Genomic DNA, 18382 nt, shown 5'->3' with positions numbered 1-18382 from the left:
TTCATTGTCCTGGGCTGCTCTCTCTATTGGGGTCAGAAAAGAAATGGTGGTCAAGGTTGGAGAGGTGACTTGAGCTGCCCAGCACCATCTCTTCCCAGACATGCCTTGCTGTTTAACTTAGTTTGGCTTCTCTGCCCCTTGAGTGACAGTTTAAGTAGGCAGTTGGTAAAGTTGGCTAACTCCCTTCTATGCTATGAGCCAGGGATACAAGGAAAGGTAAAAACAGGCCGTATGCTAACAGAATTTAAAATCTAGCAGGAGACAGCATGCAAACAACTGTGCACAAGTTGTGTGTGTGTGTGTGTGTGTGTGTGTGTGTGTGTGTATCTATGTATTTGGAAAGAGCAACAGTAACTGGTGTGTGTGTGTGTGTGTGTGTGTGTGTGTGTGTGTGTGTAAAGAGTAATAGTAACTGATACATATAGATATACATATATATGTACATACACACATATGTATATATAGAGTACCAGAATTCTTTGCTGTGGTATTTGAGAAGATTCTTATGAGAGCAGGTGGAATTAGTAATATTTCATGCCCCTAACTGTCATTAGTTTCTTAGCTCTTGTTGCTTACAGTGACTTTCCCCACCTACACAGCAGGTGTTCTTTGCAACCCCTTCCTATTTGGACCACCAGTCTGGTTTTCAGATACATAAAGAAAAAAGCCAAGATGCTGATTCTTCTCAAAACAATATAAGCAGTTACTAAAATGAGCCTTCATTAGACCTTAAAAATTATGTTAATTTTATACAATATAGAACTCATTTTTTAAAATAAAAGTATGATTATTCCATAGAAGGAAGTCCTATATTTGTATATTTCAAGTCATGCATAATGGAAATTATAATATCTTGTTCAGATACAGTTTTTAGTTACAGTAGTTCAGATACAGTATCTGGGAGAAATTAATAAAAGGTACTTTTTTGCATAGTAATCACAGAAAAAGAATACTTTTTTTTAGATTGAACCCTACTTTACTATAATTTTTTTTTTAGTCCTTTTCTCCTCAAAATAATTTTTACAAGTGAATTAACCTATCAGTAAAGTGAAAGAAAATCTACCTACTCCAAATCAGTAAAATTCCCATTTGTTTTCATTTACATCTGATTTCATCTATCGTAATAACATCTTAAATGGTCTCCCTATTCCAGTCTTCAATCTATCCTAAACTCAGATGCAAAAAAACCAAAAACAAACAAACAAAAAAAAACCTTTTTTACATCACAGGAATTACTGTGTCCTGTACCTTTTACAATGTTTTGCTATTAGTAGATGTTTAATAAATTTCATGGACAGAATTGAATAAAGAGAAATCATGATTAAGATTTGAGGACCTAGGCCTAGAGCCACTTGGAAGATTCAGTGACCAATGACAGACTCACTCTTAAAGAAACAATCTGTAATATAAATAGTTGAAGTAAGAGCCAGAAAAGGGAATCTCTGCAGAGGGATTAAGAAAAAAATTCCCAGGAGCATTTATATTTATGTGTACCTGCATCCTGTCCTTCCAGCTTTCCAAGTTCCTGCCTTCCTTCCCCATCCCTCCCCCCACTTCCTCCTGTAAATTCTTTATGGACAAGGTAGTGCCATTTTTGTATTTATTATCTCTCTTCCTAGATACTACACAGCCTTATACATAATAAATGTTTCATTACTACTAGATGTAGAAATATTTGTTGAACCAGATTCAAGGGAGGAACACCAGCACAGTTACTAATGGAGATTACATTACAGTTTGTCCAAAAATCAAAGAAAGTGTGTCTGGGACCCCAAAGAAAAGGATCTCAGAAACTAAAGGAGAAAAGGTAAGGACAAAAAACCAGATTGGCTTTGGGCAGACTGTATGATAGAAATAGAATGGACTAACTAGAAGTTGGTGCCAGTTTTTCTTTTTCAAGGTTTAGGAACTGAAGGAAGAGTCTGCTGAAGGATATGTAATGGGGGGAGGGGGAAGAGTGACAACAATTCCAGATAAATGAGAACAGAGGTGATAGGTTCAGAGTGCAGAATAAGATATATATATATATATTTTGGACATAGTGCATTTCTTTTGCTTGACTAAGAATATTTGTAACAAGATTTTGATTGGTGTTTTTTGTTTGTTTTTAGCCCTATAGGATAGAAATTGGAAAGAAAATTGATTTGTTTAATACATTTTTAAAAATTTAAAAAGTAAATGAGGTCCATATGTATAGAATGCTACATGTAATATCATATCTTTCTAATATGTTAGTTTTGTGAACACTTTTTTTCTTTTTGCCTCTTAAAAATTTTTTATTATAAAGTATTTTTTGGATTATAATAATTTTTTATTATAAAGCTTTCTTAGAGGGAGTAGGGAAAAGAATATGTGGAAAATGTGATATGAAAACAGATGTCAATAAAATTTATTATTAAAAATAACCATATCTGGAAGATACTGTCCGATGTTTCAGACTTCTTCCATGCTAACTGTACAACAGGAGACTGCTATTATAATTGTCCTCAATTACATATACATTAATAAATTAATAATAATAATGGATATTTAAAAGGCAGTGTGGAATTGTTGATAAATGACTGACCTAGCCCCCTGAAACTATAAGTTATTGACAAGATGATGATCTGCATTATGAATTTATGAGTTAGAACCAACTTACTTCCCTCCTTTAAAAAAAAACCAACATTGTCACTATATGTGTAGATATACATTATTTATTATGGTGCTTTAAGATTTAAAGTTTTACATTTATTATCTCATTTGAACTACATAATAACCCTGTGAAATAGGTACTATAAGTATTATTCCCATTTTATACATGAGGAAATGGAGATTCAGAGATGTTGAATTTGCTCATTGTCACATAACTAGTATAGATGACAAGATTTGAATCAATGTCTTTATGATCAAATCTAGTCTCATTCATAACAAACACTCAAAGGTAGTCAGAAAAAGTAATACAAGGACACTCTCAAAGTCTCTCTCAAGAACTTTAGAATTGATTTTATGATTTGGGAGACACTGGCATGTGATTACCCAGCATTGTGTGGTCTCAGAGAAGAGCCTGAGTTGTATAAGTAAAGCAGAATTGAATTAGCCCAGAATGTAATGCCTGAGAAACTGAACAAGATAGAGATTAGAGAGTTTTTAATAATTTATTTGAAAGGGAGAGATTTACTGGGATCAAATGGATACATGGTTTGGTCCCAGGCCTGAATGAGACTATCATCTCCAAGAATCCAGCAAACAATGTGAGTTTTCAATGACATATATATACACACATGGCTCTGTATACAGGGGTAGACTGAGGCAGGGGCAGACTAAGAGACAGAGGCAGAGGTAGACTAAGACAAAAGATCCGGTTTCTCCCTGCCCCACCCAACCTTTTTTTTTTCCATATGCAAATTTTCCTTCTAGTCTGTCCTAAATCATCTTCATTCTCTTTTCCTTCAAAACTTATGATTAAAAGAATACAGTGAACAGCTAAATGATTCCATAAAACTCACATGTCCAACAGAGTTGGATTTAAAGCATAACTTACAATGTTATATAACATTTATAATACAACATATATAATATAATATAACAAATTACCCAATATGTTTTAGAAGGTAACAAACTCTGAACCAAAGTAAATATAGCTTTTTTTTTTTTTAAAGTTTTTTTCTTCTGTCTGAGGGTTCTTCTGACAACAATTAGCATCTTTCTTATTTCTAGAGCTTTATTGTTCAGCCCAGGCTAAACTTGAATTTTATTGCTCTTTCTCTTTAATCCTACTAGCAGGCTGCTCCTCAAAACTTTTCTGCCATTCCTAAAATAGACAAGTTTTTTTCTTTTTCCTCTTTAGTAATAAAGTTTTCAATATTCAAACAAATTCTAAGATCTTATACTCAGAATAAACAAATCTAACATGCACAGGCAATAGTAAAATTATTTCCCACAATTTCAGAATCATCCTAAAATTCCTAATCAAATGTTTTCTCCTGCCTGAGTTTCAATTAGATAAGGTTTTATTGCCCTTTATTCTAGCAGGCTTTGAAAACCGGCTCCAAAGAAAAAAACATCAGCCAGTTTACAATACTTACAAATTAGTGCAACAAGTTAAAAGTTTAAAATCACAAGCAAATTTTATACCAAGTATAGTTGCAACATTGAAATAACCAATTCCCAAATTTCTTAATCATTGTTCTTAAACCTTTAGCAGAGCTCTTAACCAACAGAACACTCCCAATTCTGCCACTTTTGCTCCTACACATGTATTTTTTTGTTTGTTTTGTGGGGGGATAGCTGCCCATTACACATGTATTGTTACAACAAAGTAGAGAAAATCATGCAACCATTCTGATTGGGTCCACAACAAATGTATGTTTACAATCAACTGGGTCTTCACTGCCCTTAGGTAATCCTCCAACATCTTCCTTATCAACTCTATTCCATTCTTCACTGTGGCTCTTCTCAAAGTGAGAACATTTTATAGAAAATATTGAAGTAATTTGCCTTGAGCTTCCTCTTCCCTCTTCTTCATCTCATATTACTCAGATGTCTTATGCCGCTATCTCCTTTTTCATCCCAACTCACATACAAAGAAGTACCAAAGCTTAATTCTGTTGCTGTACAACAAATCTTTTCCTACAGATTGGCCTTCTATTATAATAACCATGCTTAAATTTCTCTCTACTGGCTCCTTCCCTACTGCCTACAAATATGCCCATATCTTCCACATCCTCAACAAACCCTATGTTGGTCCTTCCATTCCCTCCTATGACCCTATATTACCTCTGCCCTTAGTGGTTAAACTCCTTTTAAAGGTCAGATACCATAGATGCCATGCCTTTCTCTCCTCCCCATTACATATACACAATCCAAGAAAAGAGGATAGCATAAAGTTGAACTGGTTCACCAGAGGATTAAGATAAGTAAAGAGTGGCTGTGCTGGGATGATGGCCTAAGGGAGAACTGAAGTGTCAAGGGAATAAAGTTCTAGGTGTAAATAAAGAGTAGGATTTGGTAAGAAATTGAAGAAAGAAAGGAAAAAAGCCAGTACAGTATATTATTGGTTAGATAAGGGGATTTCAGAATTCTTCAGCATGGAGGTGATGCCTTTGTGGGTGGTTACTATTTTTGTACATGCCTGAGGTTGGGTGGAGGAGTCAATCTTGGGAAGTTAGTAGGTGGAGGAAGTGAGTGGTTAGGGTGTTTGCAAGAGAGTTAATATGCATGTTGAAGACCCTGGTAAGAGAGCAGGAGTTGTGAGGAAGTGAGAAAATTATGACCCATGTATTTAACTCAGTGAGAAAAGATAGAAAGTGACATAGAGGTCTTTAGATAACACCTACCAGAATTAATTGAGTGGAAGATATGAATAATATGAAACTCAAAGGTGTCCCTCAAAAGTGACAGAGGCAGGAGGAAATCCTGGAAATGGCAATGGGGAGCATTGCCCTCACCTCCACTCACCTCCCTCACCTCAACCAATAAGTAAAGAGAGTGAGTGAAGATGCAGCCAGTACAGTAAAGGATGCCAAAGGAGGCAGTATTGAGAGCCCAGGTCTCAGTGACTGCTAAAGGATGTAGGAAATGAAAAGATTTAGGATGAAGGAACATTTTTTTTGTCTGTGGAACCAGAATTCCAGAGGGTACAGTGAAAGGGCTGTGTAGTATTTGTGGTGGACTTTGAGATGGGAAGGTTGAGGGGAGTAGGAAGGAATCAGGTGGTGGGATTAGGAGGTAGGGAATATGGTTTAGATGATGACCTACAAAGTTTCAGAATCACTAGGGTGTATAGGATAGGAACTAGATGATTATCTGTGAGTAGAAGGAGATACTCTTCTTTCCAGAGGAATCTGGAGATCATACAGGAAACAGCTAAGCACAAGGTGGAAGGCACAATCAGATGAGATGGCAGGGCCTATTTCACTCATCTTCCTTCCAAAACCTGGAGACAGAATTTAAACCTCACTTCTAGAGATGGAAGTCCAGCTCTTTACCAATCTTCCTCTTCCCTCAGGGCCCAGGTGTAGTGCACAAGTGGAACGCCTAAAGTCATACATAGGCAGATTAATAAAAGGAAAACAAAAACAGTTCCTACCCTCTGCCCTAGCTTTAAAAGGGTGACCTTTTATATCTTAACTCCCTTAAGGAACCAAGAATTTTAAGGTAGAAAAAGTCTCTTGAACTGCTTCCAAAATTAGGCCTTGGGTAGAATTATATAGTGTTACTATTTTCTGGCTTTTAAAAGCCTTATTATAATTCAAATCACCATTATGCTGATATCTTAAACTGAAAGCTTTTATTATTGGCATAATGCTGTAAGGACAGCAGGATGGTCCCATAGGTAAATCACCAGGTTTAAAGTCAGGAAGATTGAAAGTTCAGATCTGTTTCTAACATTTCCTAGCTATGTGACTAGGCAAGGCCCCTGCTTGCCTCAGTTTCCTCCTCTGTAAAGTCAGGGAAATGGCAAATCACTCTAGTATCTTTGCTAAGAAAATTTCAAATAGAATCACAAAAGTCAGAAATGACTGAATAAGATCAATGAAAGTATAGAAGAGGGGAGGTATGGTCAAAGGTAATAGAAGAAAAGGAAAAGGGTTTTGCCTTGAGAGGACATTGATGACAAATTTTAACTTGTTTTCACCTTTACTGAAGGCCACAAGTACCAATTAGCTAATACCTAGAATACTGCCAGACTCCCCTTCTGTCAAAATATTCTTAGTGTATTGCCCCTTGTCCTATGTCTTCTTGAATTTTGTTTTAGTAGCTAGTATAGTAAAGAATTAAAGTGGGCTTACTCTTTCAAACTGGACCTCACTGGCCATCTGTTCTTAATTAAGAGTCTTGTCCTTTAGCTTTGAAAACTGAGCTTTCTCCCTCCCTATCTCCCTTCCTTCTTTTTTTTTTTCCTTCCTTCCTTCTCTTCTTTCTCTTCCTCCACTGGTGAGAAAACTCTGGAAGTATAGTTAGATTAATCAAATTCACTAGAGACTTACAAACAAGAATGCCAGTTTGCTCTTTTATGACAGATGTCATTTTTGGTCTACACTTGGACCAGTCATCTGTACAACAGATTCCAACCTGGGAAAGGGTCAGCTTAAGACCACATAATAGAACCAAAGGTGACATGCTAATTGAGTACAGAATTAGAGCCAGGAGAGCTGACTCTTACCAAAGACTTTCTATCAAACTGCTATATTCTGACCTGGCCCTTTACCCTCCAGGCATAGAAATTTTTTAGTCATTTGGAACTGTTGTACCCTTCTCCTATGGGATGCCTCATTCTTTAGCAGACACATTTTCTTCTTCAGCTGCCCTTTTGGACTCAGAAGCTGAAAGGTGACAGTCTAATTTGTCATTGTAATATCAATTGTCATTTAATTATTAAAAATTTCCATCATTTGATTACCAAGCATTTATTAACCACTTACTGTGTGTCAGACAATAAGCTAGTCTAAGTGCAAAGAATAAAACAATACTTTCTTACAAAGAGGTTACATTCTAGTGGAGGAGACAATACATACACACACATATATGGTATGAACATACATAATAACAATAACTAACATTTATGTAATACTTACTCTGTGCCACGCACTGTGCTAAGTGCTTTATAGTTATTACCATGTTTCATACTTACAACCCTGGAGATAAGTGATATCATTATTATCCAAGATGAGGAAATTGAGTTGCTCAGGTTCATACACCTAGGAAGTATCTGAGACCATACTTGAATTCAAGTCTTCTTGACTCCAAGTCCAATGTTCACCATCACTAAGTAGATAAACAAAAGATAATTTGGGAGCAGCACTGGCAGAGAGTTCAAAAGAGGCTTCATTAAGAAGATGATACTTGAGCTAAGTCTTGAAGAAGGACTCTTTTCAACCGAGGTGAGGAGGAAGTATAATAATACAGTTATAATTTGGGGTAGTGGCTTCCTGAAGTGGCTTTGGATTCTTATCTCCAAAGGAAGTTGCTCTTTTGAGTCTCTGAATTCCATCTAATATTCAGGACTTGAATTTTACTGTATAGAAGTTCCAGGAGTCTAAGAAGGATGGAGATGATTGGGAAAGTTGAATTGAGGAAATCGCTGCTTCTCTGAGGAACAAGTAAATTGTGTTAAGTTTCTTTCCATTATACACTAAAAACATTTTTCATAAAAAGAATGAGTGTGTTCCATAGACAAATTGAAGACAAATATTTTGTATCAGATGAAAAATTGTATATCATTCATTATAACTAGACCAACAAGTCACAATTACTGTGGGACATCTGCTGGGATATGAAAATAGCTTTCTTTTAGTGATATTTTTTCTGGGCAATATAATGGATATCATGGTTTCTAACTTCTGTGTGCTACTTTAGTAATAATGCAAGATTTTACTTCTTTGTTATAGTATATTGTGATACTAAAATAATTTTTAAAATTGTTTAATAATTTTTGACATTTACTTTTTAAAGATTTTGATCTCCATTTTTTCTCCCTTTACCCAGACCCCAAATGGCAGTCAGTCTTATATAAATTATATATGTATGGTGATATTACACATTTCCACATTAGTCATGCTGTGAAAGAAGAATGAGAACAAAAGGGAAAAAAAATATAAGGAAGAAAACAACAACAAAAAAAAAACAATAGTATGCTTCAATCTGCATTAGATTCATAATTCTTTCTCTAGATGTGGGTAGCATTTTCCATTACGAGTTAAAAGAAACTCTTCTTTTTGTCATTAGCAAAGGTAGACCACTTGCCACCCCTATGAAGTTCACATTAAATATTCTTTTATACTTCCTGTCATGTCCTATGATTGAAGTGCCCTCCTAAAAATTCTTACATATTTGTAGCCCCATACAAATGCCATTTCACTTCATTTTGGCCTTATTATTCTGTTCTACAATCTATAGGATCATAGTTTTAGGTCAGGAAGAAATCAGAGAGGTCATTCTATTTATGAAGAAACTGGGAAGTTTAGTGAGATAACTAGGTGGCACAGTTGATAAAACTTTGGACTTGGGAGGAAGCCTTCAGTTAAAATAATGCCTCAAGTCAAACAAAATAATACTTTTAAAAATGCTTTGAAAACTTACAGTATTACATAACTACTAGGAGATGTATTATATCAAGAAATACAAGGAAGGACAATCACTAAAGATTCTATCTTCCTAGTACTTCTAACAGATAGCAATTAATAATTAGTTGATTTGAAATATAGCAAGAACTTTCTTTAAAATAATAGCTAACATACACATTGTACTTTAAGGTTCACAAAAAAAAGCTTAGCATAATGCCTAGCATAGCTCTTAATATTTTTGATGAATTATTTGAATTCACTTTACATTTAATCTCATTTAATCACCATCACAACTTACTGAAATAGATGCTATTAGAAAGGTGAGAGAGGATCAGGGATTTACCTTGAATCACACAGTAATTTAAAAATTTGAGTCAGGATTCAAACTTGGACCTTCTTATTGTCTTTGTGCAGTTGATTTTCATTCTTATCTGTCCAACTTAACATTTGTCCTGACTTTCAGTCTCTCATTTCCAACTGCATATTAGGCATTTCATATTAGATGTCTGGTAGTCATCTTATACTCAACATGTTGAAAGCTAAACATTGTCTATTCCCTGAGTCCTTCTTCCTGACTTCCCTGTTTTTATTGAGGGGTACCACCATCTTCACAGCCATCTAACTACAATATCTTAGATGTCATGCTAGATTCTTCACTCTCCTCCTCTAATCATTTGTCAAGTCTTGTCATTTCTACCTTAAGAACATATGCCAAATATAGCCTCCTTTCTCTTCTAATCCTGCTGCCATCTTGGTATAGGGAGGCCCTTATCATCTTATTCCTTTATCTTATTTCAGTAGCTTGCTGGTTGGTCTCCCTGGCCTCAAGTCTCTTTCAATTCCAGTTCATCCATTTAGTTCTTAGAATGATGTTACTAAAGTGTACTTGTGGCTGTTTCCCCACCACTATCCCACATTCAAAAAAATTTCTCCACGATCAAATATAAAATCCCGTTTTCTTTTAAAGTCCTTTATAACCTGGTCACTACCCCTCTTTCCAGTCTTCTTATTCTGTACTATTTGCCCCAGTAACACTGACTTCCTTGCTGTTTCTTATACGAAATACTTCATCTTTCCACTCCTTAGGGATTTTCACTGACTTGTCTTCTATGCTTGGAATTCTTTCCCTCATTATTTCTACCACCACCTTTCCTGGCTTCTTTTATGTCTCAGCTAACTATCTTCCTTATAAAATTATCTCCTATTTAATCTTGTTTGTGTTTTGTTTGTGAGCAGCTAAATGATACAGTGGATAGAGGAATGTTGAATCTAGAGACAAGAAGACAAGTTCAAATTCAGCCTTTAACATTTACTTACTGGGCAAGTCACTTAACCCTGTTTGCCTCAGTTCTTCATTTGTAAAATGAAGTAGAGAAGGAAATGGCAAATCATTCCAATATCTTTGTCAAGAAAACCCCTAATGGGGTCATGAAGAATCTGGCAAGGCTGAAATGACACAGTAAATATCTTCTTTGTACATAGCTGTTCTCATGTCATTTCCCTTTTATATTTGTGAATTCCTTAAGAACAAGGATGGTTGAGGGGTTTATTTTGTTTTGTTTTTGTTTTTGCCTTTCCTTATATCTTCAGTGCTTAACAGTGCCTGGCACATAGTAGGCATGTAATAAATGATCGTTGATGACTTCCAGATTTCAAAACCACTGAACCATCTACTATGCCAGCTTTCTCTTTTAAAATATCATTTTAATAGTTCAAGGATATGTTAAAATATAAAAGGAACTCTTAAGGCCAAATTCCCTTTCAAGAGACTGAGTAAAATTCAATGGATCTCTAAGTTTAAAGAACTCTCCAATTTCCACTGTTAAAAGGGATAATTGCTGTTTGCTAGAAGAACATTAGAACTATGACTAGCTCAGCTTGAATTTTCATAGCTTTTGTCATAATGATTGATATGAATTAGAGAATGATTTTGGCCTTTGACATAGGCCTCCTAGGAAGAAATATATACCATGTTATTTCAAATGTTTAATACTATAAGTAACTTCACTTAGCATTGCAGTAAAATTATATCTGATTTTTGAAATTTTGTTAAAAACAGAGTTTGTTAAATATTAAACATCTTTGTTGGAAATGGAGCTGTGGATGTCTTGGAAACCTCATTTAGTCTCTCATTGGGACTCATCACAATTACTTTTAATGAAACGAGTTGTAACTTGAAAACATTTTCCTAACAGCCTATAGGTGTCCTCAGGGAAATTAAAAACAGGACTATAAGAAACAGCTTCACAGTACTATGCCAGCAGATCAGAGTACACAGTATATCTTCATAATTATGCAGGATTTTGCTGGTTCCCATTTATAGCTGGAAAGATTCACAAGGCTAAATGACTGCTCAGCAATTTTAAACTGTAACTTAAAGATGTTCTATGGAAATCTCCCCCTGGCTTCTGTCTGTCCCTCTTCCTCTCTCTCATCAACTTCTCTTTACAAACACACTTTTTTTTTTCCCCTCTAGTATCTATTGCCTCTGAGAGATTAAAAAAAAAACCTGCTAGGATGCCAGGGGGAGGAATGAGCTAGTAAGTGAGAGGACAAAAATTACAGCTACTTTAATTTCAGTATCAGGGTTTCACAAGTTAAGAACTGAGAAGACTTTAAAAGGTCATGTAATCCAACCTCTCATTTTACTCATAAAGAAACTGAGGTCCTGTACTCCAGGATTTAAAAAAAACAACATAAAGACCATTTTTGATAAATGCTTATACCATTTCCAGCACTACTTTTCTTCTGTCCCCCAAATTATAAGTAGGCTTAGTCTTTTGTGTGATTTCTGATATCTGAAAAATAAAAGGGAAGGACACCCTGTGACAGTGGATAGAGAGACAATGAAAATTTAATTTCCTTTTTTAAGTGGCATGTTTTAGCATTTATTGCTGAAAGATTTGGAGAAATTTTGCCAGTTAAAGATTCTCTTGAATTTGATTCAATGTTAGTAATAATAAGTAGCTAACATTTATAGAGTGCCTACTTTGTGGTGTGCTAAATGCAATTATTATCTCATATGATCTTCACCATCATTCTAGAAGACTAATTAATACCTACATTTTACACCAGAGGAAACTGAGGCAAACAATTTTTAAGTGACTTACCCAGGGTCACATAGCTAGTAAATGTATGAGGCCAGATTGCAGCTCAGGTCTATCTGATTCCAGGTTCAGTGCTTTATCCCCTGCTTTACCTAGTTGCTCAGCATATGCTATTCCCTCTAGTTATTTCTTTTTATCTTCCCAACTAGACCATAAACTATTGGAGCATAGTCTAAATGTCATGCCTCTTTGTATACCAGGGTTTAAGAAAGTATACTGTCTATACAAGTGCTCAATAAATCTTTGATTATTGTGAATTTAGCCCTTTGGTAGAACCTGTAGGAAAAAGCAGCAGTATTAAGGATACCTTGTGATCCATGTTTTGCTTATGGATTTAACTACTTTCTACACTAATCTAAGATTAGAATCTCTAAACCCTAGTTGACCACCTACCTGGATCAGCTTCTTACAAATAAGTTGTCACTATTAGTTTCTATGCCCATTAATAGAATACTTGAAATGAAATCCTAACCTCCCTACAGTCACCATAAATCTGTACTATGTGGGAGTGGGAAAATTAACTCTCTAATGCCCATCAGGGTATTTGACCCATTGTGAGAAGAGAACAGCAGTATGATATCAGTAGTGTTTAACTCAAATAGAAATGGTAGCCACTAATCCACACATGAGGATCCTTGTAGGCCACTTATTGTCTTAGATATAAAATCCAACACCATCTGTATTTTATTATATTTTATTAAATGTTTCTAATTATATTTTAATTTGGTTCCAGTCACACCCAGGAATGTTGTGGGCCTGAGCCCTGGAAGCTGCATTTAGACATTGGTTTTGCCATTTTCTACTTCCCATTCTTACCTATTGGTATCTCAATTTCCTTGACTATAAAAGGAGAGAGGTTGAACCAGATGATCTTTAAAGTTCCTTTCAGTTTCAAATTTATGCTCCCATGTTTCTAAGGAAATCCTTCTGGACCCCCCCCCCATCTTATTTGAAGATCTCCTATTGTTCCCTTTCAGTTGGGAAAAGACAAAATAATTTTGAAGATGAAACTAAATAAATTAAAAAGAAGTGAAAATGAGTTGTTAATCTTCCTATGATTGTTATGGGAAATGATGCATCTTCACTATTTGTAAAACAAGAATGCACCTTATATTTCTTTTTAGAGATTCCACATTAGATTGTTTTTTTAGACGTAGCCACTGGTCTTATTATCTAATTATTTCTATAGCAACCATAATTGTTGTACTTAACTATTTTCTTATTGCTAGCTTATCATGAAGAATAAAATTGAGAAAGCTACCATATATTCATACTTTGTCTAGTAATGTAAGACACACCTTCCCCCAGTTCCTAGGAGGAGAACATTTGAAAGACCTGGATTTGATATGACTTTCTAAAATTTTTTTTCCTTCCCTATGATAAATATGTTTTTAAGTTTATTCAAAATATAATAAATTATTGCTTTCTGTAGGAAATTATACTTAGTCTTTAGTTCTAATCTAACTAATCCTTCACTTAAAAATTAGACACTTCAAATTTTTAAAAATAAACAATTTTGACTAGAACTGTGCAGTTGAAATAGTAGTTACACTGGGAATTAGGAAACCTGGGTTCAGTTCCCCACTCTGTCACTGATTAGATGAATGAATTTCAGCAGGTTACTTCATTTCTCTGGGCTGAAACCTGTTCTGTAAAAAAAATTATTCCATGTCCTTCCTTTAATAAAATTTTAAGGTGTCTGCAGTAGCTAGTTCATAGTAGGACTTGATATACTAACAATAATAGGTAGCACTTATATAGAGCTTTAAGGTTAACAAAGATCCTTACAAAAATTATCTTCATAACAACCTTGTGAAGTAGATTCTATTATTATTCAGATTTAACAGATGAAAAAGGAGAGGCAGAGTTTTAGTGATTTGCTCAAGGTCACATTGCTGGTTAGTGTCTGATGTGAAATCCTCTGACGTTTGTGTCTTCCTTAGATTAAAAATATACTTTTAATGGCCTGTGGAATTTAACCCAAATTTCTCCTTCAGATGTAGTAATAGAGCAGTGATTCGGTGATCAAGAGAATTAGGATTAGTTGGTTTCTCAATTGGCTTGTGTAAAATTGGGCATTGAAATGTTGCTTTTCTGGGGTTCCCGTTCTTCATACAAGGAGATTGGGCTAGATTATCTTCCCAGGCCCTAAAGATGATAGCAAAGGGGAAATTTTTCATTAATTTTAGCAGCTTCTTGCTAGTCATATTGCAGTGACATCCAATGCCAGATAAGTGGCAGAAAATTCCACTTTGTATTTAGAATTAAAGATCTTTACTCTTCACTTTGGGGGAGACAGATTAGTGCTATCAATGGCAGACACTCAGGATTTAGATTTGGAGGATTGGGAGTTTGGGGAAGTCCCTCACTATCTTCTCTGGACCGAATTTTTTTCTCTTCCACAAAATTCGGGGATTGCACAGTAGGATCTCTGAGGTCTCTTCTTGCTCTAAATCTGTGATCTCATGCCAGTGTTTTTGTGGCATAAATCAAGAGCATCTTGCTATTTAGAGTCATACAGTAGCTTAGAGACTTGTAGTGCAAATCTCCACCCACCCTATCTCAGAGTTCAGGAAAGGAAAGCCCAAACATCTTTCCTCAAATCTCAGGCACAGGGGTTCTCTGTCTACTTATGAAAGATCTTCAGTCTGAAATGATAAATGAGAATGAGCTCCTGCACCACTGAATTTTTGCTTCAAAAATAAAACACTCAATGAAAAAGTACCAACACCCCGGGTCAGGAGAAATACGTGGAGAGGCTGGCCCAGAGAGCTGACAGACTTGTTTTAATGTGTCTAGAAAACCTTGCAGAAGAGGATCGAGTAGTGGGATGGGACTGGCTTCCTCTGCAGAGAGGGTCAAACGTAGAATGGGGAGAGAAGTCCCCATTCTGCGGCTCCCACACAGAGTACTGAATTGCAGACTCAACTCAATTTAGCTGGGTTTCTTTTTAAAGCTGGTGTAGGGGAAGCGGAAGCCCCCGGGTGACCGGGGGCGGGTGGGTCGGAGGCGGGTATTTTCCTTGAGCTTCCTCTTCGGCTCACCTGTTGCTGCTGGGGAAAACGAGCGGACTGGGGGCCTCCTGCCGCATCCTCCCCCGAGCGGCCGGGCTCCGCGCCAGCTGGCCTAGATCCAGAGCCCAACCTTACCCACGCTGCTGGAGGTTGGGGAAGCCCAACCGGCCACCCGAGAGTCCGAAGCCCTCACTGCGCTGTCTTCCTCCCACCTCGAATAAAAGAAGCAGCCACAGCCTAAGGAAGGGGGAGGATTTGCTGTCCTTTCCTAGCCCGGATGGGAAGAGAGGGGTCACTGCTTCTGTCGGGCCCGAGGGTCTGGATCTAGGCCCCGAAAGCTCGGCTCCAGCCTGAAGTCAGTTTCTTCTTTTTCGTGCTTGGGGCCCGGTCTCAGTCAGACACTGCTCGCCGCTTCCCAGTAAAAATTCAAGGCTCCGAGGAGCTCTTTTCTAGGGGAGAAGGGAGAATCAGCAAACCGCCAACATGTGAAAGTGAACAGCAAGTAACTCTTTAAAAGAAAAGAAAAAACTTGGTGATTTAAGAAAGAGTAAAGCCACATTCTGGCCTGTGACTCGCAGAGGATCTTTATCTGGCGAAGGAAACAAGAGTTCAATCTTCCTGGGCATTGAAAGGCAAATGCCTGAGTGAGCCTTCCAAAGTGTGGGAAAAACTGACTTAAAATGCAGTGGAAATACATTTCTTAAATTGTGAAGTTAGTTTTACACTTAGAAAATGCAAAACCCAAAAGAAAAAAAAAAAAAAAAAGTGAAGAACCCGAGGCATTAAAGTTCAGGGTGTTAATATTTGAAATCCGTCCAATTTAATTAGCTGCATCCTGGAGACAGTTTCCTTTTTCTTATGGTCAATGTCACTGATAGACCATCCAATTCTTTTCTCTGGAATGAGATAGAAGATTAAATATATAATTTGTTTAGTTTCATTAACCTTAAGTTTGTGTTTACAGCATTTTCTTCCCATATGGAGAAATAGGATGCATCCATGAGGAAATTGTTTTTTCTTGAAGTGGCATTTGATTGATAAAGTTCAAAGACTACCTATCCCAAACCCCCTAGAATATTCTTATGGAGTATTTGTTAGTTTTTAGTACAGTGCTTTGACTTTTATAATAAATGACTGAATTTTTTAGTTTGATATGTAACTCTGAAACATATGTATTTCAATCAATATCACATATGTGGTAATTTTTAGACCAAAAAGTGGATATTTGTGTTTCACATGCAACTTGTCACTCCTCAGGACCTTTATTATATAAGGTGTTTAGGACATGTAATAAATACTAAGGGGTTCTTTAGAGTAATTAATCACAGTTTTTGCTTTAGAAACCTAAGAATCCACATTCATATAGATAAAAATAGCTAACATTCCATAGTGATTTAAAGTTTACAAAATTTACAAATATAATCCTACTTTATTCTCAGCATTATCCTAAGAGGTAGGTGCTACTATTATTTCCATTTTACAAATGAGAAAACTTCAGTTTTCTCAGACAGAGGTTAAGTGAAATATTGGAAATCACACACCGTGTAGGATTAGAATTTGGGTTTGCAGGATTCTAGGTACAGCACTCTTATCCACTGTGCTACCAAGCTACCAATAGAAGTTTTAAGAGTTTCAAAAATACAGCCTGACCCTTCGAAAGACAATCATTCTTGAAATGTTTGTTTGTTAAAAAGAGCTATGAATCATTAGATGAACAGGATAAATTATTTGATATTAAGGAGCCTTTAATTACTTGGGTGGAAAATGAAATCATAATAAGGATGTACAGATCTTAATCTTATTGCTGTTTTGAAATAGCTAATTGGTCACTTAACTGTTTTTGATACTTTTGCAATACTGGAAAGTATCTACAAAGGATTGATATTAGGATAAAATAGAAATTCTTGTACCCTATCAGAACCTGAGATAATGCAAGGTTTCTAAAGAAGGAAAAGAATTTGATAATGACAGTAATGGTTAACAGAGGTCTCTCCTTCCTCCTCATTGTGCCCTTCCCAACTAGAAAGAAGAATCAGTCATTAGATGGGCCTCTACCAAGGAAGGTAGACCGTTGGAGCTGTCATACAGACTTATAGTACAAAACAAGGCCATTCTCAAATTACCTCTACTAACCATATAACCTGTAGTTCAGAAGCAGCAGGGAGGTTGGAGAGCTAGTGTGGGAAGAGGACTGAAAAAATGTGTGTGTTTTTTTTTTTTAATGTACTGACAACAGCCCTCCCTGGGTTTTGTGCTAAAATAAGAGCATTTTCACACATTTTAATTGCTCTGAGATAACAACAGTATGAACTCCCATCTACAAACATTTATTATCTATTTAATTTTGCTCCAATTTCAATGTAGCAGGAATTCACCTTGTAAGTGGAAGTAACTGTCCGTTTAGTAAAAGATATCTCTCCCCACATTGCTACTGCTGTTGTGCTTTTTTCCCCCCCTTCTATTGGAAAGCACAGTGTAGAGCAATATGTATAAAATTAGTCCAACACATTTCTGTAGGTTCAGGTGGCCTGGTCAGTTACCATTTCAAAAGTAATATCTTTGTGAATTTAGATGTCCCTGGTTTCTTGGCCATTTGTGAAGAATGTTAGGAAATTGTGAAAATTCATAGTTTTTCAAGTACTCATGGCCAGATTTCTAGATCATTACTACATACTACTGAATACTCAATAAGCCTTATTAGAGAGGTTTATAAAGTACACAATAAGATTGTGTTCATTTAATAATGATGCAATTTTTTCTTGATTTGCTCCTTCTAGGTGTTTGTCATTGACATTATCCTTTTCAGTGATGCTACAAGACACAGAGGAATGGATAAAAACATGGGAGAGCAGCTCAATAAAGCTTATGAAGCTTTCCGTCAGGCATGCATGGACAGAGATTCTGCTGTAAAAGAACTACAACAAAAGGTATGTAATGCTAGTTTGGAAATTTACCTCTTAAAAATCGTGGTATCCTATTTGCGGCTGAATTATTGGTACAAATGGCAATGACTGGGAAGTACAGTTTGAAATATCAGAGATACATTAATATTTGACATACTTTTGCATGGTGTATTAAAAGAAAAATTGAATCACGTGGAATGCTTGTGGGTTAAGGGTTACATGTTTGTGAATGACCAAAAATATGGACTCTCTTAAATCTAGGAATGAAAATGTCAATATCCCATCATATATGCAACATAGATGAAATGTAA

General features: G+C 36.1%; 1 protein-coding gene across 19 annotated transcripts in view; it reads left to right on the top strand.

Moving 5' to 3' along the window:
* Window positions 1–18382, top strand: part of TANK (TRAF family member associated NFKB activator) — a 513112-nt gene that overhangs the window by 453095 nt on the left and 41635 nt on the right. For 11 of the 19 annotated variants that reach the window (XM_074303292.1, XM_074303300.1, XM_074303293.1 and 8 more), the window contains one exon: window positions 17946–18095. In XM_074303292.1, the coding sequence (XP_074159393.1) occupies window positions 17997–18095 (99 nt within the window). In that variant the 5' untranslated portion in view covers window positions 17946–17996. Of the gene's footprint in view, window positions 1–1000; window positions 1808–15008; window positions 15881–17945; window positions 18096–18382 lie in introns of those variants that run through there. The other 8 variants (XM_074303303.1, XM_074303295.1, XM_074303302.1 and 5 more) reach the window with 6 other exon arrangements.

This window comes from Sminthopsis crassicaudata, chromosome 3 (assembly GCF_048593235.1).
Source record: "Sminthopsis crassicaudata isolate SCR6 chromosome 3, ASM4859323v1, whole genome shotgun sequence".
Lineage (NCBI taxonomy): Eukaryota > Metazoa > Chordata > Mammalia > Dasyuromorphia > Dasyuridae > Sminthopsis > Sminthopsis crassicaudata.
Note: the sequence above shows the minus strand (reverse complement) of the source record. Positions and strands in the feature narration are given on the sequence as shown.